At 42.3% G+C, this 24,637-nt stretch overlaps 1 protein-coding gene across 1 annotated transcript in view; it reads right to left on the reverse strand.

Moving 5' to 3' along the window:
- Positions 1-4,078: 4,078 nt before the first annotated feature.
- The window catches only part of sash1a (SAM and SH3 domain containing 1a), a 515,589-nt gene continuing 495,030 nt past the window's right edge, over positions 4,079-24,637 (reverse strand). The window contains exons 17-20 of the mRNA XM_063001943.1: positions 23,018-23,146; positions 16,363-17,333; positions 5,662-5,793; positions 4,079-4,486 (exon numbers count right to left, since the gene is read on the reverse strand). Of these exons, the coding sequence (XP_062858013.1) occupies positions 4,226-4,486; positions 5,662-5,793; positions 16,363-17,333; positions 23,018-23,146 (1,493 nt within the window). The 3' untranslated portion in view covers positions 4,079-4,225. The remainder of the gene's footprint in view (positions 4,487-5,661; positions 5,794-16,362; positions 17,334-23,017; positions 23,147-24,637) is intronic.

Genomic DNA, 24,637 nt, shown 5'->3' on the forward strand with positions numbered 1-24,637 from the left:
GACATGGTATTTAAAAACTCATACCAGCACAACACACACTAACACACAACCACCATGTCAGTGTCACTGCAGTGCTGAGAATGATCCACCACCCAAATAATACCTGCTCTGTCGTGGTCCTGTGGGGGTCCTGACAATTGAAGAACTGGGATGAATTGAAGTTAGGCTAAAAAAGTATGTAAAGAAATATATGGACTACAGTCGGTAATTGTAGAACTACAAAGTGCTCCTATATGGTAAGTGGTGAGTGTAGAAACAAGGAGGTGGTTTTAATGTTATGGTTGATCAGTGTATGCTGACACAAATGGGGTAGTGTTGGCAAAATTTTAGTAGTGACCAGTATTGGTTACATTAATCCTTTCTATATAACTACAACCTGAATATAACCATCCATTAATGGACTTTAAATTGAATAATTGTTAGATTTGACTACAGTATAAAGTGCATTTTTACAGTAACAGTTTGTTCAATGTATATGCATATACATTTTAATCAAAACACCCCTATCCTTTGATTGTATTGTATATCAAAAGGCATACATTTTGATTAAGGTCATTTTTGCCTCAATTCATGACATTCGGTATAAATGTGGCACAACTACATAGTGCTAAGATCCGTTTTAGAAAACTATGTGTCTAAAAGCAACCACAAACTTTTGCCACAAAGCTGGAAGCATATTGTTAGTATATGTATTATACAGTATATAACTGTTTACAGGGGTGTCCACATACTTTTGATCCTATAATGTAGAAATAAAACCTTGGTATTAGCATTTTGTCTGTGATAAAATGTGCCACAATGTCAATATAAAGCCATGAAAACTCACAGTTACATGATCGATACTTGTATTTCATTGCAGTTTGTTTATAGGAGTTATGCATTACGCATTAGGTAAAGCTGGTGAAATCTGCACCATCCAACACTGCAAATTCCTGTCTAAACCAGGACAGAGACATCCATTGTTAAAGTCATAGCAAGGTGTAAAAGGAAACTAGATAAACTATCTATATAATTTATACTTGTTTAAATGCATTATTGTCAACCTCTGTCTCATGCAGGGCATCCATGCTGGCCAAGGTAGACCCTAAACTGGCACATGCTCTCTTCGACATGTGTGAAGCCATCGGGCTCTTCCTTGGATCAACCAGTGGCAGATTCTTACATAAAGCTGGGTATAGGTGCTGGTATAGGTGGAGACAGATTCCTATTGACATTTTGTAGCAGCTAAAAAACAGCTGTATCATTCAGCACTCACTTACTTACTCACTCACTGTCTCACTCACTCACCGATCATCCAATTAGGGTCACGGGGGAATGGGGTTTGGGCGCTGGAGCCTATCCCAGCTTTTCAATGGGCGCAAGGCACACAGTAACACCCTGGACGGGGCCGCCAGTCCATCGCAGGGCAGACACACACACGCATTCACCTATAGGGCAATTTAGTGTCTCCAATTAACCTGACTGCATGTTTTTGGACTGTGGGAGGAAACCGGAGTTCCCGGAGGAAACCCACATAGACACAAACACTCCGCACAGAAAGGACCCGGACCGCCCCGCCTGGGGATCGAACCCAGGACCTTCTTGCTGTGAGGTGAAAATAAAAATAATTTCTCTTTTCAGTGTTGCCACCAACCTTTCTGGGTGTCTACCAACTACTACTGTCCAGTTAAGCAGTGGCAAAAGCAGTGGAGGAGTACAGAGAGAAAAGCGTGGTCCTCCTTATGTACAAAAGTTCCCTGTAGGAATCTTTTACAGTTGGCATTGGAGTGCACAGAAAATAGAGTATATCCAAATTGCAAAATAAAAAAAAATAAAAAAAGAATAAACTTCTTGAGCAGATTAAATTATAGCATTTTGGGATAAAACCCTTTAATATTCAGCCATTCCATCTCGATTTAGGATGACCCAGTGTAGGGTGCTGGCCCAAATTAAATTGGCCATTAAATTGCCAAGAGCATGTGGACACCCGACCATAAGCTTGTTGGACATCTTGTTCCAAAACCATAGACATTATCATGGCGCTCCCTTGTTCTACTGAAAGTGTGTTGATTGATTTTATACAAGCGTGACTAAAAAACTTTTTGAACCCAAAATATTTCATGTTTTATCTGCTCAACTTCATTTCATTTATTAATAAACATCCATTCCTGCATTTCAAGCCTGCAACACATTCCAAAAAAAGTTGAAACGGGGGCAATTTAGGACTAGTAATGAGGTGAAAAAACTAAATTATGATGTGATTCCAAACAGGTGATGTCAACAGGTGATTGTAATCATGGTTTGGTACAAAAGCAGCATCCAGGAAAGGAGTCCTTGATGAGCAAAGATGATCAGAGGATCTCCAGTTTATCAACAAATGTGTGAGAAAATGATTGAAATGTGTAAAAACAATGAACCTCAAAGAAATATTGGAAGGGATTTGTATATTTCTCCCTCTACAGTGCATAATATCATTAAATCATTCAAGGAATCAGGAGGAATTTCAGTGCGTAAAGGCCAAGGGTGCAAGCTTAAGCTGAACACCCGTGATCTTCTATCCCATAGACAACACTGCATCAAGAACCGCCACTCAACAATAGCTGATATAACCACATGGGTGAGGGATTACTTCAGCAAACCTTTGTCAAGCACTACAATACAGAGTTACATGCACAAATGCCACTTAAAACTTTACTGTACAAAATAGAAGCCTTATGTTAACCATGTCCAGAAGTGGCATCGACTTCGACAGTGGAAATGTGTATTGTGGTCAGATGAATCAGCATATTACAGGTCTTTTTTGGAAAAAAAATGGATGCCGTGTGCGCCGGACCAAAGACAAAAAGGACCATCCAGACTGTGGCCAGGGTCTGTCATGGTATGTGGCTGTGCCAGTGCCCTTGGCAAAGGTCATTTACACTTCTGTGATGGCAGCATTAATGCAGAAAAGTACATTAAGATCTTAAGAGGGACGTCCATACATTTTTCAACAAGACGATGCAAAACCACATGCTGCACACATTACAAAGGCATGGCTGCGGAAGAAGAGGGTACAGGTACTGGACTGGCCTGCCTGCAGTTCTGACCTGTCCCCAATAGAGAATGAGTGTTGCACAGACGTGTTTGCAGGAAGAATGGGACAAAATAAAAGCTGAAACACTAAATCACTTGGTCTCCTCGGTGCCAAATGCTTACAATGTGGTAAATGCTTTACTGGCCCAATGTTTTAGGAATGTGTTGCAGGTTTAAAATGCAGCAATGGATGTTTATTAATAAATGAAATGAAGCTGAGCAGATAAAACATGAAATATCTCAGGATCATCCTGTCTGCAATCAAATAAAAGTCAAAGTAAATGTAAGAAACTCTGATTTTCTGATTTGGGGTTGTATATGTAGGCTGTTTTGTTGTGTTTCAAGGCAACATAAAATAAGTTTAACATAGAATATTTAACTCATTTAGTAATAAATGATTTTCCGAAGTATATAGCGTAATGTTAGATATTATGTACGGAAAGATTAAATGCAATCTGAATATACAATAGTCATCTTTTACCAGCTGAAGGTGACGTAATGGCTTCGATACAGACTATACAAATATAATCTACACTCAATGAAAATAAAATAAGCATTATTCCATGTTGAACTATGCTGTGGCGACATTGTGCTTGAACATACTTGACGAGTGGACCGTCCAAGGACCAAACGCATCCTTCAACGTTCGCGTCTATGAGCCGAGAAAGAAACCTATGAACCTGAAAGAATTGAAATCGCTTTGGCTGGGCTACTCGACTCAGTGATGCTCTAGGAAGCATGTTTTCATTCCAACAAACAACCGTTCATCAAGTAAAAGAGCTCAATTAACAGTCTTTCTTTAAATCTTTACAAAATCTCTAAAAAGTGTGCTCTCTTTAAAAAACACTATCCTTCCAGGTTACGATTAAGGGTATCGTCACTTTCCGATAATAGAAAGACCATCATTAATGAAAGCGATTGATATAAGCTGTTCTGTAAACATCACCTAATCAAACAAAAGAACAAACAAACGTTTGGAAGATGATCATAAATGATGATAGTACTTCTTTTGAAATTAAATTTTTTTGTCCTCCAGCACTTAGCTTGCCACTCAGACTTGCCCTGACCTGATCGTTCTCAAAGTCAGATCAGATCTAGCCCGTGGTAAATATGCTCAGCAGCTGCGGCTGCTCATAAAGTGTTCACGTGTACGTTTTACCGGCTCCGATTCCCGTTAAGACTGGGATGCACCGTGGGCCGCGATGAGCCGGGCTTCGCTCAGCAGGCGACGTATGTGCCGGTCTTCCCGTAACCCTGCCTTGCGAACTCCGTCCTCTGTGAGGCCTGATATGTGGCCCAGTGAGTCATAACCCGCAGCGGATAGGAGGTCGGAATACATGGGCATCCCGATGGACACCAGCCAATCTGTAACTGAGCTCAAGTGCACCGGGGACATCGGCTTCCGACACATTTCTGTCAATCCGCCTGCAGGTATCTGTGAAAGAAACAAGATTGTTTTAAAGCTCAGGCATTTCACACCATTATTGCCAAAAGTATTCGCTCGTCTGCCTTCACACGCATATGAACTTGAGTGACGTCCCATTCTTAATCTATAGGGTTTAATATCATGTCACCACCCTTTGCAGCTATAACAGCTTCAACTCTTCTAGGAAGGTCTTCCACAAGGTTTAGGAGTGTGTTTACACTTGGCACAATGTAGTCAGACAAGTAGCGTTCTCCTGGCAACCGCCAAACCCAGGTGTGATTCGTCACTCCATAGAACACGTCTCCACTGCTCTAGAGTTCAGTGGTGGCATGTTTTACACCACTGCATCCGACGCTTTGCATTGCGCTCTGTGATGTAAGGCTTGGATGCAGCTGCTCGGCCATGGAAACCCATTCCATGAAGCTCTCTACGCACTGTTCTGGAGCTAATCTGAAGGCCACATGAAGTTTGGAGGTCTGTAGCGATTGACTCTGCAGAAAGTCGGCGACCTCTGCGCACTATGCACCTCAGCATCCGCTGACCCCGCTCTGTCATTTTATGTGGCCTACCACTTGGTGGCTGAGTTGCTGTCGTTAGCAATCACTTCCACTTTGTTATAATAGCACTGACAGTCGACCGTGGAATATTTAGTAGCGAGGAAATTTCACGACTGGACTTGTTGCACAGGTGGCATCCTGTCACAGTACTACGCTGGAATTCACTGAGCTCTTTTATCAAGTGCAAATTCAGTCCATCCAGGACTGAGTTGTGGTTTCATGAATTCTGCAAGTGCATACCATTGAAATAATTGTACAGATGTTTAAGGTGTTTGTTTTGGCTTTGTTGCTTTTCGATGGTGTTTAATAATAATGTTCCTGAGAACTTCAGTAAGCTCCTTCACCTTCACTGTAATTCCTACTTACTGTGTGAAAGTTTTCCAACCATATTTTATGCTACGATTTTTATTAAACCATTAAAGCATTAATACAGTATTTAGACATTAAGTGGTTGAATGGTTGTTTTCCCAAGCTGTTTATTCATAGACTATTCATAGACGTTTTCATGAGCATTGCTTTAAATGATCTGTAATCAGACTATAAATGTGTATCTCAAACCGCATATAACATTGTCTTGATTCAGAATCCGAAAGGAAAATTCACAGTTTTGTGGAATCGGTGACTCACAGCCATGCGATGCTCCTTGCGCAGCTGTTTAACTCTGATCTGGTCCAGCGTGGACGCCACGTCCTTTACTGGCTGCTGGAAGTCCTCTGAGTATCTCTGCACCAAGAGCTGAGGAATACCACAGCGGCCATGCTGGAGAAAACAGTCAAAGAGAGAGAAAAATATTAGCCAAAAGAAATACATGGGAAATTATAATCTCTACTTTGGCTTCTTGGTGGGAAAGCACACCAAAGAAAACCATAATCTGCTCAGTGAATCCCAACTCACTGAACTCTGAGATCCTGAGTTTGAATCTTCGTTCCTATGGACCTGTCGGGATATCAAACATGCACAACTAGCTGTGCCTGAGGAAGGGGCAATGGAGTTTTCTTTGCAACTATGGACTTTTGCATGTGAAACGTTGTGACCAGGAAAAGAACATTGTAAATGTAAATTGCATATACACCGATCAACCATAACATTAAAACCACCTCCTTGTTTCTACACATATTGTCCATTTTATCTCTCAGGACCACTACAGAGTAGGTATTACTTGGGTGGTGGATCATTCTCAGCACTGCAGTGACACTGACATGGTGGTGGTGTGTTAGTGTGTGTTGTGCTGGTATGAGTGGATCAGACACAGCAGCGCTGTCACTGCTGGACTGAGAATAGTCCACCAACCAAAAATATATCCAGCCAACAGCGCCCCGTGGGTAGCGTCCTGTGACCACTGATGAAGATCTCAAAGATGACCAACTCAAACAGCAGCAATAGATGAGCGATCGTCTCTGACTTTACATCTACAAGGTGGACAAACCAGGTAGGAGTGTCTAATAGAGTGGACAGTGAGTGGACACGGTATTAAAAACTCCAGCAGCGCTGCTGTGTCTGATCCACTCATACCAGCACAACACACACTAACACACCACCATCATTGTCAGTGTCACTGCAGTGCTGAGAATCATCCGCTACCCAAATAATACCTGCTCTGTGGTGGTCCTGTGGGGGTCCTGACCATTAAAGAACAGCTTGAAAGGGGGCTAACAAAGCATACAGAGAAACAGGTGGACTACAGTTAGTAATTGTAGAACTACAAAGTGCTCCTATATGGTAAGTGAAACTGATAAAATGGTTTTAATGGTTTTAATGTTATGGCTGATCAGTGTACATTTATTTTATACCATTAGTCATTAGAATAGGTGTCCACATACTTTTAACCATAATGTGTATGTCTACTTGAGTTATTTGTGCTTTTACTTCAGTGCAAAAAAACTGTATAACATTTAGCCCAGGCTAAGTCTAAACAACATTTGAATTAGCACATCATAAAATTTACTTCATGTGGTTTTTAATAGCGATTAAGATTAAACCGAGAGCAGCCTTGTATGACCGACTGCTTGGAGACAAAGTCTTTAATACAAACAAGCTAAAGTTTATCTGGCAATTATGAAATTACAAGCCTAGCAAAGCTCACTCATTTGTTTGATACGAGACAAATAATGTGATTTAATACGTCCTAACGCCAAGAAATAAAGAACTAACACGAGTGCTGAGACTTCTTAGGAACAGATCTTTCAGACTAACAGGTGATTTCATCTGCTGGAACATATACAGTACATGGAGGAAAACCCTTGACTTCCATTTGGATTTCTTGAAAGATGTTGAAAGATGCCAAATAGATGTGACACGCAGGACTGAATAGAAACACTGTTGAATGCCACTAATCAGGTCACAATGTTTGAAAAATGAGATTAGCCCAGTCTAGAACATGACTACCATTTACACTGCAGAAGTTAAACAAGTATTATTTCTATTTTCCAGGACTGGTGAAAGAGCCAGAAAAGCCAAAATACAGCTAAATCAAAAGTATTTAGACACTTGTGAGATGTACAGTATGTCTTGGATGTAATGATCTCTGTAACTGTTGTCTTTTTGTTCTATTTCATGTAACTTGATTTAGAGGTTCCATTTTCTTAGGGAGTTTTGAATCATTAAAACACCTAATTGTGTCCAATAGTCAAAAATTTGCATTTAATTTTACTTCATGATTGTTTTTACCACTTTTCTACAATGCACCAGTTGAACTGTGAGATAAACAGCACCACTACAGTGTTGTTGGCTTCCTTTCCCCATCCCTCCCCTTTCCATCTCATCCCATCCCTCCCTTGTTTTTCTTTCCCGTACTGTCCCTACCCTACCCTACCCTACCCTACAGTCCCTTCCCCACCCTACAGTCCCTTCCCCATCCCTCCCCTTTCCATCTCATTCCATCCCATCCCATCCTTCCCTTGTTTTTCTTTCCCGCACTGTCCCTACCCTACCCTTCCCTACCCTTCCCTACCCTACCCTACCCTACCCTACCCTACCCTACCCTACCCTACCGTACCATACAGTCCCTTCCCCATCCCTTCCCTTTCCATCTCATCCTATTCCATCCTTCCCTTCCATTCTCTTTTCTGTCCTTTCCTTTTTCTTTCCTTCACGTCCCGTCCCGTCCCTTCCATTTCGTCCCGTCCCGTCCCTTCCATGTATGTCTTGGATGTAATGATCTCTTTGTTTGATTTTATTTAACTTTATTTAGTGGTTCCAATTTCCAATTTCCGATTTTGAATCATTGAAACACCTAATTGTGTCCAATAGTCAAGAATTTGCATGTAATTTTCCTTCATCATTGTTTTTTTTCCCACTTTTCTGCAATGCACCAGTTTCACTGTGAGATAAACAGTACCACACTGTTCTAAGAATTGAGTATAGTGTTGTTGGCTTCCTTCCCTTCCCTTCCCCATCTCTTCCCTTTCCATCTCATGCCATCCCATCCTTCCCTTTTTTCCCTGTCCTTCCCTTCTCGTGCCTGTCCCTTCCCTTTGGGATTTCTCCCCGTTAACTCCCAATCTAGTCACTTCCAATTCCAACTGTGATTTCCAATTCCAGCTATGAATTTGTTGCCTCTTGCATTACCCCCAATCTGATTAAGGAGAGCACCACATGCCCCATTCATCATGTGTACAATCTCCAGCCACGGTACAGAAGTTAAACAAACAGGTATTATTTCTATTTTCCAGCACTGGTGAAGGAGCCAGTATGCATGTAATTTTCCTTCATCATTGTTTTTTTCATTTTTCTGCAATGCACTAGTTTCACTGTGAGATAAACAGCACCACTGATGGTGGTCCCTTGCCTGTCCCTTTCCGTACCGTCTCATCCAGTCCAGTCCCTTCCCTACCTTACCTGTCCCTTTCCATCTCATCCTATCCTTTCCTTCCCTCCCCTGTCCTTTCCCTTCCCTCTTCGTCCCATTCCTCCCATTTCTGCCCCCCTTTATTTTTCAGTCTAGTCACTTCCAATTCCAACTCTCATTTCCATTTCCAATTGTGAACATGCTGCCTCTTGCATAACTCCCAATCTGATTAAAAAGAGCACCACATGCCCCCTTCATCACGTGTCCAATCTGCAGCCACGGTACAGAAGTTAAACAAACAAAATTATTTCTATTTTCCAGCACTGGTGAAGGAGCCAGTATGCATGTAATTTTCCTTCATCATTGTTTTTTCCATTTTTCTGCAATGCACCAGTTTCACTGTGGGATATACAGCACCACACTGTTCTTGGAATTGAGTACAGCGTCATTGGCTTTCCTTTCCTTTCCTTCCCCATCCCTTCCCGTACCGTACCACACTGTCCCAACCCGTCCCTTCCCTGACCTTCGCTTTCCATTCTTTCCCTTCCCTTCCTTTCCCTTTCCTTGCCTGTCCCTTTCCCATTTCCTTCCCATCTCATCTCATCTCATGCCATCCTTTCCTTCCCTTCCCTTCCCATCCCATCCCATCCCATCCCATCCCATCCCATCCTTCCCTTCCATTCTCTTTTCCTTCCTTTTTGTCCTTTCCTTTCCCTTTCCTTCCCTCTTCGTCCCATCCCTTCCATTTTGGACCCCACCCCCCTTTATTTTTCAATCTGGTCATTTCCAATTCCAACTCTCAGGTACAGTGTTGTTTGCTTTCCTCCCTTTCCTTCCCCGCCCTCTCCCTTCCCGTACCGCCTTGTCCCAACCCGTCCCTTCCCTGACCTTTCCTTTCCATCCCTTCCCTTCCATTCCCTACCCTTCCCTCCCCGTCCCTTCCTGTACTGTACTGTACAGCCTTGTCCCAACCCGTCCCTTCCCTGACCTTTCCTTTCTGTCCCTTCCTTTCCTTTCCCTTCCCTTCTCTTTCCTTCCCCGTCCCTTCCTGTACCGTACCGCCTTGTCCCAACCCGTCCCTTCCCTGACCTTTCCTTTCTGTCCCTTTCCTTCCTTTCCCTTCCCTATCACTTCCCCATCCCTACCCATTTTATACTATCCCATCATTCCCTTCCATTCCCCCTTCCCTTCCCCATCCCATCCCGATCACTTCCCCATCTCATCCCATCCTTCCCTTTCTTTCCCTTCCCTTTCCATCTCATCCCCTCCTTCCTCTCCCTTCCCCTTCCCTTCCCATCTCATCCCATCTCATCCTTCCCTTCCCTTCCCATCTCATGCACAAACCCCAATCTGATTAAGAAGAGCACCATATGCCCCCTTTATTACATGTCCAATCAGCAGCCACTTCTCATCACCTGTCAGTTTCGAGTTCCCACACAGAACTACAGTATATTGCATACTAAGAGCCACGCTATGCTCCATGTAAAAACCCTAACCACCCCCATCACTCAGAAATGCGCCTGGATTAGTCCTGGAGACCTCATATCGCAGTGGCAGCAGGAACAGGCCCTGTCAAAAGCCTATTGTGTTTGTGTGGATGCACAGCCAGGTCCAAGGCTCTGCTGAGATTTAAACTCTGTGGTGCTGTGGTGTGTTAACACATACTAGCACATTAAACCGCTACCCCATCTAAGCACTTAATCCAAAACAAGGATTCTCAATCTTTGTTTCTTTTGACCACAGAACTCTAAAAGTCGTTCTGTTAGTCTGTGTGATCAGAAACAAACATCAGACAAGTTTGGACAGTGGCCTCTAGGTACATGGTGATCTTTTTGTTTTGGTTGTTCCTGCATTACATAAGACCATATAGAAAAACTACAGTACCTCTCAGCATAAAGTACCAGGATTTTTTTCCTTGCCCTGGCAGGAGACCGCTGTATTATCTGTTATCCATTTAGTCACAAAAAAGACCAGTCCTGAGAACTATGGAAATCACAGGACTGCCATGAGATAAAAGTGTAAACTTTTAACACAATAAATCAGAACCTTAAACTCACACTTAAATCAGACCTTCTGCCCAATGTATTGCCCTCACAAATAAAAGCAAGTAATGAGAGGATCCAGCCATAAGCTGGACGAAGAGCCCAGTATACAGTATAGAGTCCTGAGTGGCTGCAGTAAATTAACACTTAATGAGGTGCAGAGACTGCCCATTAAGTGCAAATTAAAAGAACCAGCACCATTAGTGGCACAATATGTGTGCATCCTACCGTAATCCACATGCCCTTCCTGTTTTTAGTTAGTTCTTTTCTGCCTAGTTTTATTAAAAGCAAAACTGAAAACAGATTACACCCAGTGCTTATGCAAAGCTGATTTACTGCAGTTGGAAATTGACAGCACAATATATCTATAACAACCTCATAGCTATCAAAAACAGACCTGCTTCATTTAAGGACTGTTAGGTTCAATAGTTCTACTGATGTCATCCATCGTAATCCCCTTTGTCTGGTACCAGGAGATACGAAGATAAGAAGGGACAAACACGTTGGTACAATCTCTTGGTACCAAGCAATACTGCTGTGGTGAAACAGGCACAAGTTACACTGACAATTAGTTATTACATTTATATACACTATATGGAGTATAGGTAGGGTGGCCACATTCATAGTCACAAAAAGGAGGACATTACACCTCCAAAAGGAGGACGTCATACCAAGAACAGGGGGACATGATACTGCAACACACAAAATGAAACCATAACCCATATAACAGAGTTTTTGACCAATTTAAGCAGGAATTCTATAACAAATTGACCACTGACCAAACTGACCACTCAGAACTGTACCTCGTTTTTCTTTTTGGCATTTTCACAGCGTTCCTGAGCATGAGAGCTGACTAACTGACTCAAGCAGAGGTGTATGCAGAACAGAGCGAGCGGCGAAATTCAACCACCCAATCACAAACTAGCATTTAGAGGGCGGACCTTCTGTGATTGGCCAGTGGTGGGCGAGCCACGAATCGTCGCCCACGATAGGTAGCACTATAAGTAGTCAAATGAGGCTGTTAAACCAATGAAATACAAAGCATTTGTTCTGACATGTACCTGAGCCAATGACAGATAATATTGATAAAAAATGTAACCAGTTCACTCCAAAAGAAGGATTTTTAAGTGTCCGTCCTAGTGTTGCATGGGCAGAGGACTGGCAGCTGAAAAATCGGACTGTCCGACCTAAAGCCGGATGGCTGGCAACCCTAAGTATAGGAGTACATTGCCACCTGACCAAACATTGTGTGTTAATTTTGATTTGGCTCCTGCATTGCAGCTATAACAGCCTCCAGGTTCTGGAGGGTGACTATGCAAATTGTGCCCGTTGAGTCAAAGGAGCAAGTGTGAGGTCAGGCACTGATGTTGGATTAGAAGGTCCGTCTCACAATGCCATTTTGGTTAATCCAAAAAATTTTCAATGATGTTGAAGTTAGGGCTCTGTGTAGCCCACTAAGCTTCCTTCATATGCAATTCAGCAAAACAAGCTCAAGTCATGCTGAATCGGGAAAGGATATTTTGTAATCTGTCACTACAAAGTAAAAAAAAAATCAGTAACTAAGAGGGGTGTCCACATACTTGGCACTATAATGTACCTTTCAGGACAGCTAATCTCATCAGCATTCCCACTGCTCTTGTAGCTGATGTGCACAAATTTGTTTTACTAGGCTAAAAACACTCTAATCCCAAACCACTAAAACCACAACTTCAGATCCAGCCCACCCACTGTGATAGACTACAAATCATAATCACAGTTTAAATCCACAGTTACTCATTTCATCCTTATCGTGGGCCCGGTTTGTATTATAGGCTCCTAGGTCTCTAACCAACTGCTATAACTGGCATGGAACAGAAGACTGGTAATGGATAATGAATATGTGCTAATAATGTCTATTGCAAACCCAACATTTACCAATAAATCTCATTCTTCCAGAATCAGTGATCATCCAGCAGAGATGGGTCCAGACTCGACTCGGACTCATTTCAAATGACTTAGACTCGCAAAAAATGACTTGTGGACAACAAAAGTCAGCAACATTAGTTACATGTGACCAATATAATCCAACATAATTCTGGTCATGTCATTTTCTGCTCTCTAATAACCATCTTAACAGCTGCAGCCATCTTAACCCGCACCGCACACAATGGGTAAATGTTCCAGGCAGCTTCCTGCGTAGTGATGAAGCGTCGCTCCCTACTTAAAATGGTGGAATACCCAACATAGTGCACTTCACAGTAACAGATAATGTGAATGGAACGTGTCTACAGAATTGGCGCTAATGATTTTAAGAAACGCTTTCTGAACCAATCAGACCTTCTGATTTAAATTTTTAGTAAGAAATTTATTTGCATGTATTTAGTTTGCAGAGTCACACAGATGATTGTCAATGAAACGCTTGATTGGCTTTCTAACGAGTTCGTGTTTTACTTCACAACCCGGAAAAGATTGGAGGTTTTTAATTATAAGCACATATACAAAATAATGGATTATATTCCTAATGGGACACATGCTTATAAATTTAATAGCATCTGGTACAAGGTAAGGTAAGGTAAGCAGTATTATGGATTTTTTGGCTGTGTTTGGGATTTTGGCCACTGTGCAGTAATTTGCAATGAAAACAAAACGTCAGTTTAAGGTTTTCACTGGTACCTAGCAAAGTAAAGGCACGAAGTAAAACAGCAAAATACTAATCTGTTGTTGTTTTTTATCTGAACTTGAAACATATTATTTGTTTATTTCTATGCTACATTTCCAATATACAGTATCTCACAAAAGTGAGTACATCCCTCTCATTTTTGCAAATATTTTATTATATCTTTTCATGGGACAACACTATAGAAATGAAACTTGGATATAACTTAGAGTAGTCAGTGTACAGCTTATATAACAGTATAGATTTACTGTCTTCTGAAAATAACTCAACACACAGCCATTAATGTCTAAATAGCTGGCAACATAAGTGAGTACACCCCACAGTGAAGGTCCCAGGTGTGAATGGGGAGCAGGGCTGTTAAATTTGGTGTTTTGGGTACAATTATCTCATACTGACCACTGAATATTCAACATGGCACCTCATGGCAAAGAACTTTCTGAGGATGTGGGAAATAGAATTGTTGCTCTCCACAAAGATGGCCTAGGCTATAAGAAGATTGCTAACACCCTTGATTGAAACTGAGCTACAGCACGGTGGCCAAGGTCATACAGCGGTTTTCCAGGACAGGTTCCACTCGGAACAGGCTTCGCCAGGGTCGACCAAAGAAGTTGAGTCCACGTGTTCAGTGTCATATCCAGAAGTTGGCTTTAAAAAATAGACACATGAGTGCTGCCAGAATTGCTGCAGAGGTTGAAGACGTGGGAGGTCAGCCTGTCAGTGCTCAGACCATACGCCGCACACTGCATGGTCGTCATCCCAGAACAAAGCTGACGCACAAGAAAGCCCGCAAACAGTTTGCTGAAGACAAGCAGTCCAAGAACATGGATAACTGGAATGCCCTGTGGTCTGACGAGACCAAGATAAACTTGTTTGGCTCAGATGGTGTCCAGCATGTGTGGCGGCGCCCTGGTGAGAAGTACCAAAACAACTGTCTCTTGCCTACAGTCAAGCATGGTGGTGGTAGCATCATGGTCTTGGGCTGCATGAGTGCTGCCAGCACTGGGGAGCTGCAGTTCGTTGAGGGAAACATGAATTCCAACATGTACTGTGACATTCTGAAACAGAGCATGATCCCCTCCCTTCAAAACTGGGCCGCATGGCAGTTTTCCAACACGATAACGACAACAAACACAACCTCCAAGATGACAACTGCCTTTCTGAGGAAGCTGAAGGTAAAGGTGATGGACTAAACCCAATTGAGCACCTGTGGCGCATCCTCAAGTGGAAGGTGGGGGAGCGTAAGGTGTCTAACATCCACCAGCTCCGTGATGTCATCATGGAGGAGTGGAAGAGGATTCCAGTAGCAACCTGTGCAGCTCTGGTGAATTCCATGCCCAAGAGGGTTAAGGCAGTGCTAATAATGGTGGTAACACAAAATATTGACACTTTGGGCACAATTTGGACATGTTCACTGTGGGGTGTACTCACTTATGTTGCCAGCCATTTAGACATTAATTAGTGTGTTGAGTTATTTTCAGAAGACAGTAAATCTACACTGCTATACAAGCTGTACACTGACTACTCTAAGTTATATCCAAGTTTCATTTCTATAGTGTTGTCCCATGAAAAGATGCAGAAATGTGAGGGGTGTACTCATTTTTGTGAGATACTGTATGTTTTGTGTTATATTATATTGACTCGTGACTTGACTCGGACTCTAGCCTTAAGACTCGTGACTCGACTCTGACTCGTATTTTGTGACTTGTGAACATCTCTGTCATCCAGAAATAAAGAACAGAGAGGACTCTGAGAGAGAGTGCAGAAAAACTGGATTGCCACCATGCCAGCTACTTGATCCACCAGTAAGTAATAACTTAAGCTCTAAAATGTTAAAGACAGGAAATTCAATGAAGCTGGCAGCAGCCATTAATATAATACAGACATCGATCAGACATAACATTATGACCACCTTCCTAATATTGTGTTGGTCTCCCTTTTGCTGCCAAAACAGCTCTGACCCGTCAAGGCATGGACTCCACTAGACCCCTGAAGGTGTGCCGTGGTATCTGGCACCAAGATGTTAGCAGCAGATCCTTTAACTCCTCTAAGTTGGGGGTGGTGGGGCCTCCATGGATCAGACTTGTTTGTCCTGCACATTCAACAGATGCTCGATTGGATTGAGATCTGGGGAATTTGGAGGCCAAGTCAACACCTCAAACCATTCCTGAACCATTTTGCTTTGTGGCATAATGTTATGCCTGGTCGGTGTATATAATACATAAAGTGAAAGAATTTTTAAAAAATCATTAATAATATGGACAAAGGTACAGACGTCTCATTTTTGACTTACAATGTATTACATTAATATGCAATACACAATATCAATAATAAACGTATGGGGCGTTAGCCCACTGCTGCTGAGATCTCAAGCTCAGAGTCCAGATCCCAGGCAATGCTATTAACCTGTTTGGATTACAGTTGGTTGTGCATGAGGAAAAGATAGGTCAAACAGGTTTTATTGCTGCTGTGCAATTGCGACCACTACTGTCTGCTTGAGGCACTGTGTGTGTGATAGTGTGAGATACCTTTAAGAGGCAGTGAAGAGGTGAATCAAAATTAGATTCACCTTCACTTAGGAAGGTGTCTGAAGAGTGCCAGACCAGGAGATTGGAGAACCTTCAAATGTTCAATGTTAAAACCCATTGTTGACTAGTATTCTATCAGTAGTTAAGTGAAAGTCATTGTAGACTGGTTAACCAGTACAGAAAACAAAACCAGGTTAACTCAATTATTTTTCAACGCTAAATGCATCTACAACCTTTAAAGAATTAAATCTATATATTTAGAAAATCAGCATCTGTAGTAAATGAATTTTGAATGTTATTATACTTTGTATTTCCTACCTTATCAGAGTAAGGTTCTGCCGTAAGGTCGATGCCCTCTGAACCAAGTTTCTCTTCCAGTAGTATCTCCAAATCAATCACTTTGGCATGGGAGATCTTTCTACCCAGGGCAACCCGGACTCCTTGAATCTGTTGACAGGCAGACTCTGGTAGATCAGACAGCCAGGCCGGTGCTGTGCTTGGGGATTGGTCTGAATCATCCGGAGACGCTAGAGTAGATGGAGTTCCTTCAGATGGGCTTGTCTGGCGGCTTATGGGTTTAGGGGAAAGATTGGGAGTCCCTGGACTAGAACCTGAGACTAAAGTTGGATGACGTAGGCCGTTTATCAGGCGGTCTTTGGACTTTTTAGCTGGAACAGGAGGAGGAACGGGAGGCTTTTTGTGGTGGGTCAGAGGAGCTGGGCTAGTAGGGCCAGAAACAGGCTGTGCATCTGAAGCATAGCAGAAAGGTTTAAGTGGTAGCAGGGTGGGAACCAAAGGCTTATCCACTTGATCTGTTTTACATTTAGCTTGGATTTGCTCTGACTTTGATTCTAATCTATCCACCATAACACCCTGAGGGATAACCAGAGACTTTGCTTTCTTCGCTTCCTTCTTCCTCTCACAGGCAGATTGACTGTCCTTTTCCTTCTTGTGGTCGATGGACTGTTGCCACTGCAGATCCCCTAAAGAATGGGAACGTTTGTAGCACCCAAGAGCCTCTTGAGGTCCATCAAGCTCCTCGCAGCTACGACTGGCTGGCATTCTGCACTTTGGACCTGATCGAAGGTTCTTCCTCAAGCCCAAGGAGCGCAGGCTTAAACCCTTGAGTGGCCGTGAGATAACGTGCTTGGGGAATTTGTGTTCTTTCTTGGCCTGCAGCTCGTCCGTGGAGTGGCTCACCGGAAGCGCATGGAAATCCAGAGACTGGATCTTGGCCGATTCAAACTCAGAGGAGCGTCGACTGGAGCGAGATGATTTACGAGGCTTACCTGCAACACAGGAGCTTAACATTTACTCATGTCCACTTTTATACTGAGTAATGTACAATCAGTTTTCATTGTATTGCATAGGCCATAACATTAAAACCACCTCCTTGTTTCTACACTCACTGTCCATTTTATCAGCTCCACTTACCATATAGAAGCACTTTGTAGTTCTACTGTACAATTACTGACTGTAGTACATCTGTTTCTCTGCATGCTTTGTTAGCCCCCTTTCATGCTGTTCTTCAATGGTCAGGACTCTCCCAGGACCACTACAGAGCAGGTATTATTTGGGTGGTGGATCATTCTCAGCACTGCAGTGACACTGACATGGTGGTGGTGTGTTAGTGTGTGTTGTGCTGGTATGAGTGGATAAGACACAGCAATGCTGCTGGAGTTTTTAAACACCTCACTGCCCCACAGCCAGCATCCTGTGACCACTGATGAAGGTCTAGAAGATGACCAACTCAAACAGCAGCAATAGATGAGCGACTTTACATCTACAAGGTGAACCAACTAGGTAGGAGTGTCTAATAGAGTGGACAGTAAGTGGACACAGTATTTAAAAACTCCAGCAGCGCTGATGTGTCTGATCCACTCATACCAGCACAACACACACTAACACACCACCACCATGTCAGTGTCACTGCAGTGCTGAGAATGATCCACCACCTAAATAATACCTACTCCGTGGTGGTCCTGTGGGGGTCCTAAATATTGAAGAACAAGGTGAAAGCAGGCTAATAAAGTATGTATAGTAACAGATGGACTACAGTCAGTAATTGTAGAACTACAAAGTGCTTCTATATGGTAAGTGGAGCTGATAAAATGGACAGTGAGTGTAGAAACAAGGAGGTGGTTTTAATGTTATGGCTGATTGGTGTATGTTGTTGTGGCTCACCACTTTGTGCCAAATTAACAACTGTGAGAGAATTGTTTATCATTTTAAAAAATGGCAAACTATCTACCATACATAATATTGTAGAAAGATTTAGAGAATCTATAGAAATCTCAGTCCATGTAGGGCAAATTTAGAAACTGGTGAATGTGTGTGATCTTCAAGCCCTTAAACAACAGTGGGAAAAAAGACAATGGAAACATGTTGTGATCAGATGAGTCCAAGTTTCAGCTTGTGTTCAAAATGAAACTAGGCGCATTAGCGCCATGGCATGGGTGACTTGCATATGTGAGAAAGTATTCTTGATGCAGAGGAGTATATTAAGACAGTGGTGACCACAGACTGTTGAGCAGCTGAAGTCTCGTATCAAGTAAGAATGGGCAAAAGTTCCACTTAGAAAAGTGCAACAATAAATATCTTTAGTCTATGAACAATTAAAAGGTCTAATTAGGAAACTGGTGATGTAACATAGTAGTAAACATGCCTAAATATATATATACACTGACCAGACATAACATTATGACCACCTTCCTAATATTGTGTTGGTCCCCCTTTTGCTGCCAAAACAGCCCTGACCCGTCGAGGCATGGGCTCCACTAGACCCCCGAAGGTGTGCTGTGGTATCTGGCACCAAGATGTTAGCAGCAGATCCTTTAACTCCTGTAAGTTGTGAGAAGGGGCTGCCATGGATCAGACTTGTTTGTCCACCACATCCCACAGATGCTCGATTGGATTGAGATATGGGGAATTTGGAGGCTAACACCTCAAACTCGCTGTTGTGCTCCTCAAATCATACCTGAACCATTTTTGCTTTGTGGCAGGGTGCATTATCCATTATCAGGGAATACTGTTTCCATGATAGGTGATATGTGTCAAAGTAACATCCACATGGATGGCAGGATAGGATCCAAGATTTCCCAGCAGAACATTGCCCAAAGCATCACACTGCCTCTGCCGGCTTGCCCTCTTCTCATAGTGCATCCTTGGTGGCATGTGTTCCCGAGGTAAGCGACGCACACGCACCCGGCCGTCCACGTGATGTAAAAGAAAATGTGATTCATCAGACCAGGCCATCTTCTTCCATTGCTACATGGTCCAATTCTGATGCTCAGGTGACCATTGTTGGCGTTTTCAGCGGTAGACAGGGGTCAGCATGGGTACCCTGACTGGTCTGCGGCTATGCAGCCCCATACGCAACAAACTGTGATGCACTGTGTATTCTGACACCTTTCTATCAGAACCAGCATTAACCCCTTGGATCAGACCTCATGGGCCAGCCTTCTCTCCCCACGTGCATCAATGAGCCTTGTTCGCCCATAACCCTGTCGCCGATTTACCTCTGTTCCTTCCTCGGACCACTTTTGATAGATACTGACCACTGCAGACCGGGAACACCCCACAAGAGCTGCAGTTTTGGAGATGCTCTGACCCAGTGGTCTAGCCATCACAATTTGGCCCTTGTCAAACTCACTCAAATCCTTACGCTTTGGAGGCGCAGCAGTAAAACACACTAGCCCACCAGTGCTAAGATTGGCTGAAACGATAAGCTGTGTGTCTGTAAAGGGAAGGACAATGGCTGAAATGGCTAAAAGGGTTCTTCATCAATGGGGCAAGTGCAACCTCTGTTGACCGATTGATGCGGCCTATCACTGATGTTTGACTTCCCATACTGCACTCTTTTAAGACCCTGTCCCTGGCAGGCTAAAAGAAGGAATCGCCAGCTGCGCCCTTGGCCCTTTGCATTCAACGAGAGAGAGATGAGCTCCAATTGGTCCAGACTGGGAGAGAGACTTATAAAAAATGTGTCCACAAGAGCAGTCACGCAAATGCAGGAACAAGACCTCATGAAAAGCCATCATTTATGTCACTGATTTCATAATTCTTTATAAATAGAAGACGTGTCCACATACTTTTGATCATTTGGTGGTATAATGATGCAGAATTAATGTAGAATAGCTCAGACTAGCCACTCTTTCACTAAACTATGACTTTGACAGGTCAATCGCAAAAGTATTAGTGAATAATAAAAGGACATTTCATGCGAGTTCATAGAACGAAGACTAAATTAAAAAGCAGTAACATTTAAAAATAACTACATAAAAATAAATGTTATTTAAAGTGACGTGAGTAATCGGCGATTTAAAGAAACTGAAAAGAAGCAGATACATGATGTGAACTGATGTTTAAAGCATCAGCAAATTGAAGACGAATGAATGCTGTTCTTCATGCTATGGACCTGAGATCAGAAAGCAATGAACAAAGCAAAAGAAAGAGAAAATAAAGTGAGACAGAAATGATGTTTAAATCATGTGGTTTATTTTTTATGACGGCATCTTTTCCCACCCATCACAATCAATGTAATCAATATTATAAAATGACATAAAGGTTAAAAAGACAGAAACATGAGTATTACACAGAATAAAAAGGGAACATTTACATTTGGCCATGCAGAAGTTTCTCCATACAGTTTGTGACAGACAAAATGTGACAGAAAACCGAACCAATAATGTAACGGCACTATTTGGCCACAAATATTTGGACATCCATTTAACAAAACAGTGACCTATGTGTGATCTTTTCAGCTATAACAACAGCCCCTCTTCTTAGAAGCCTTCTCACAAGAGTAGAGTAAGTCTGTGGGAATTTGTTCCCATTCAGTCAAAAGAGCATCTATATGGCTGGGCACTGATGTTGGTCAAGAAAACCTCAATTGATGTTCCAGTTCATTCCAAAGCAGGGCTCTGTTCAGACCAGTGGAGTAAAAAGATTTACCACTTACCATATAGAAGCACTTTGCAGTTCTACAATTACTGACTGTAGTCCATCTGTTTCTCTGCATGCTTTGTTACCCCCCTTTCATGCTGTTCTTCAATGGTTAGGACCCCCACAGGACCACCACAGAGCAGGTATTATTTGGGTGGTGGATCATTCTCAGCACTGCAGTGACACTGACATGGTGGGGGTGTGTTAGTGTGTGTTGTGCTGATATAGTGGATAAGACAAAGCAGCGTTGCTGGAGTTTTTAAACACCTCACCTTCACTGCTGGACTCCAACCAAAAATATCCAGCCAACAGCGCCCCGTGGGCAGCGTCCTGTGACCACTGATGAAAGTCTAGAAAATGACCAACTCAAACAGCAGCAATAGATGAGCGATCATCTCTGACTTTACATCTACAGGGTGAACCAACTACGTAGGAGTGTCTAATAAAGTGGACAAGGTATTAAAAAAAACCCAGCAGCGCTGTTGTGTCTGATCCACTCATACCAGCACAACACACACTAACACACCACCACCACCATGTCAGTGTCACTGCAGTGCTGGGAATGATTCACCACCTAAATAATACCTGCTCTGTAGTTAAACAGGGTGAAAGCAGGCTAAAATGTATGTAGAGAGCTGATAAAATGGACAGTGAGTAAAAAAAACAAGGAGGTGGTTTTAATGTTATGGCTGATCGGTGTATATTTACAGTTTAGTCCTGCATTAAAATATGCAGAATAATTTGAATGAAATGGTGTATTCATAATAAAAGAACTTTGCTTGGTACAGAATCTAACCCTTACCCTTACCCTAACCCAACTATCACCAATCTTTTTTGTATAGGCACATGTGATCTTGTTAACCACTACCACTGAACACACACACACACAATACTTTTCCACTGACAAGGTGCCAGTGCTAATGTCCGAGCATACTTTGAAACTGCTTCATACATTTCCATGTTTTTTTTCTGTCTAGACAGATTGGGTTTAGTTCAGTTCAGTTCCTTACTTAATAACCCCCCAATTGATTTAAGCTTTACCAAGTGTTTGGAAACATTTTGAAAACAGTAATCTTGATCTTTATAAATCAGGTAATAGCTATTACAATAGCTACATAACCTAAATTGTTCATATTCTATTGAGCAACAATGAAGAATCTAAAAAACAACCCTTTTATTCTTTAAAAAAGAATCATGGTGTTGCATTAGTAAGGTCAGACACTGACGTAAGATGAGCAGGCCTGGCTCACAATCGCCTTCCAATTCATCACAAAGGTTTTGAGGTCAGAAGTCTGTCCAGGCCATCAAATCATGCCTTTATAAACTTAAGCACAAGAGTGCAAACATGCCGCAACAGCTAAAAAGCCTCTTTTACACTCTTGCCCCAAAGACATGTATTTATTATTTATTATTTTCTTCATTCACATTTTTACACCAGACACCCTTCTGTGTGTATAGGACCGCACAGAGCCCTGGCCTCAACCCAGTTGAAGAACTTTGGGATGAACTGGAACGCTAGAAGGTTTCAATTTCTTACAGACCCTTATACTAATGACCATTGTTTTAGACAGTTTTCACTTGTTCTGGTCATAAGGTATAGAAGGTGATGAAAGCTCTAAATTTGCAAAACAGTTGGATGGAAAAACTGATAATTTCACCTGCCTGTCCATTCTTTTGTGCTTTTCTGTCCCCCTCTGGTGACACATTAGAGAAAAGGCTTGAGGAAGCACTAACCACGTGTTTGGTCGAAGGTGAGAAGAGAGTGAGAAGCAGTTACGTAACAGTTCAAGAGTCTTGTTGTGATAATGTGCCCCGTTTAAAAGGAAACGAAAGAAGAAGAGTGATGAAGGTGGAACAGAAAGACGGCATGGTGCTCGGTTTCCGAGACGATGACGGCGGATCATTGGCTGTTAGCAAGCGTGAGCAGGAAAGAGGCGTGGTCTATCGATGAAAGGAAGATGTCATGGCGACGCTATAGCAAGACCGGAGATGGAGATGTATAAGGGGTGCTAAACTAGCGCCTGGTTACCGTTCTCCAGATTTTCGTTGCCTTCGTAACAACCAGAGTCCCGTGGGGAGTTAGCCGCTTCGCCTCGGCCGTCGCAGAGAAGCTTCTCCTGAGAGCCGGAGAGGGCGCTGCGCTCGGGGTCACTGCTACCTGTAACACAAATCGCATACAGTTAAAGTGTGTATATGCTTAGCTTACTACACTTTGAAGGTATACATTTGACTAACACATGCATATTTAGAGACTTCTATCCACTCCACTGACCCCACACAGTAGTCACCGATCTCGCCTGCCCCACCCAACACCCGCCGGTTCAGTTGTTGGTTGACCGTCTTTTAGCATAAGTCTTAATCATATAACACCAAGCGTATCATATTTGATACATGAGGTTTACAGACCTCATCATTAGTTAGTAATTTGTTTTCCTGAAAAACTTAATGTGTACAATTAGATAAATGTATTGTGCCCCCTGGTGGATTATTCATGGACTGCATGCACCAAAGGACCTTTTAATGAGCCATCCAAAACGGCTAATACAAAGCAGTGACCCACCTGTTTTGCATGTTTTTACCAATTATGTAAAATATGGGGTAAAAAAAAACACTCACATCTGTACTGATCCTTCATTAGGAATATTTATTAAATTAATTCAACTTATTAGTACTTGATATTTCATAATTTATTTTGTTTTAAAATTGGGTTGAATATGTGTCTATCAAATTAGATACAGAAGGCCTTACATTTACTTTGACTTTTATTTCATTGCAGACAGTTTGAACCCAAGATATTTCATTTAATTTATTTATAAACATCCATTCCTGCATTTCAAGCCTGCAACACATTCCAAAAAAAGTTGGGACGATGCAATTTAGGGCAAGTAATGAGGTGAAAAAACTAAATAATGATGTGATTCCAAACAGGTGATTGTAATCATGGTTTGGTACAAAAGCAGCATCCAGGAAAGGCTGAGTCTATAATGAGTAAAGATGATCAGAGGATCTCCAGTTTGTCAACGAATGCATGAGAAAATAATTGAAATGTTTAAAAACAATGAACCTCAAAGAAAGATTGGAAGGGATTTGCATATTTCTCCCTCTACAGTGCATAATATCGTTAAACGATTCAATGAATCAGGAGGAATTTCAGTGCATAAAGGCCAAGGTTGCAAACTTAAGCTGTGATCTTTGATTCCTCAGACGCCACTGCATCAAGAACCGCCACTCAACAATAGCTGATATAACCACATGGGTGAGGGATTACTTTGGCAAACCTTTATCAAGCACTACAATACAGAGTTACATGCACAAATGCCACTTAAAACTTTACTGTGCATAAAAAAAAAGCCTTATGTTAACTATGTCCAGAAGCAATGTCGACTTCTCTGGGCTTGGAGGCATCTAGGATGGACCATCACACAGTGATGAATCAGCATTCCAGGTCTTTTTCTGGAAAAAAAATGGACACTGTGTGCTTCGGACCAAAAACTTAAAAGGACCATCCAGATCGTTATCAGCAACAAGTCCAAAAGCCAGGGTCTGTCATGGTATGGGGCTGTGTCAGTGACCTTGGCAAAGGTCATTTACACTTCTGTGATGGCAGTATTAATGCAGAAAAGTACATTAAGATCTTGGAGCAACATGT

This window comes from Trichomycterus rosablanca, chromosome 9 (genome assembly GCF_030014385.1).
Source record: "Trichomycterus rosablanca isolate fTriRos1 chromosome 9, fTriRos1.hap1, whole genome shotgun sequence".
NCBI classification, from domain to species: Eukaryota; Metazoa; Chordata; class Actinopteri; order Siluriformes; family Trichomycteridae; genus Trichomycterus; species Trichomycterus rosablanca.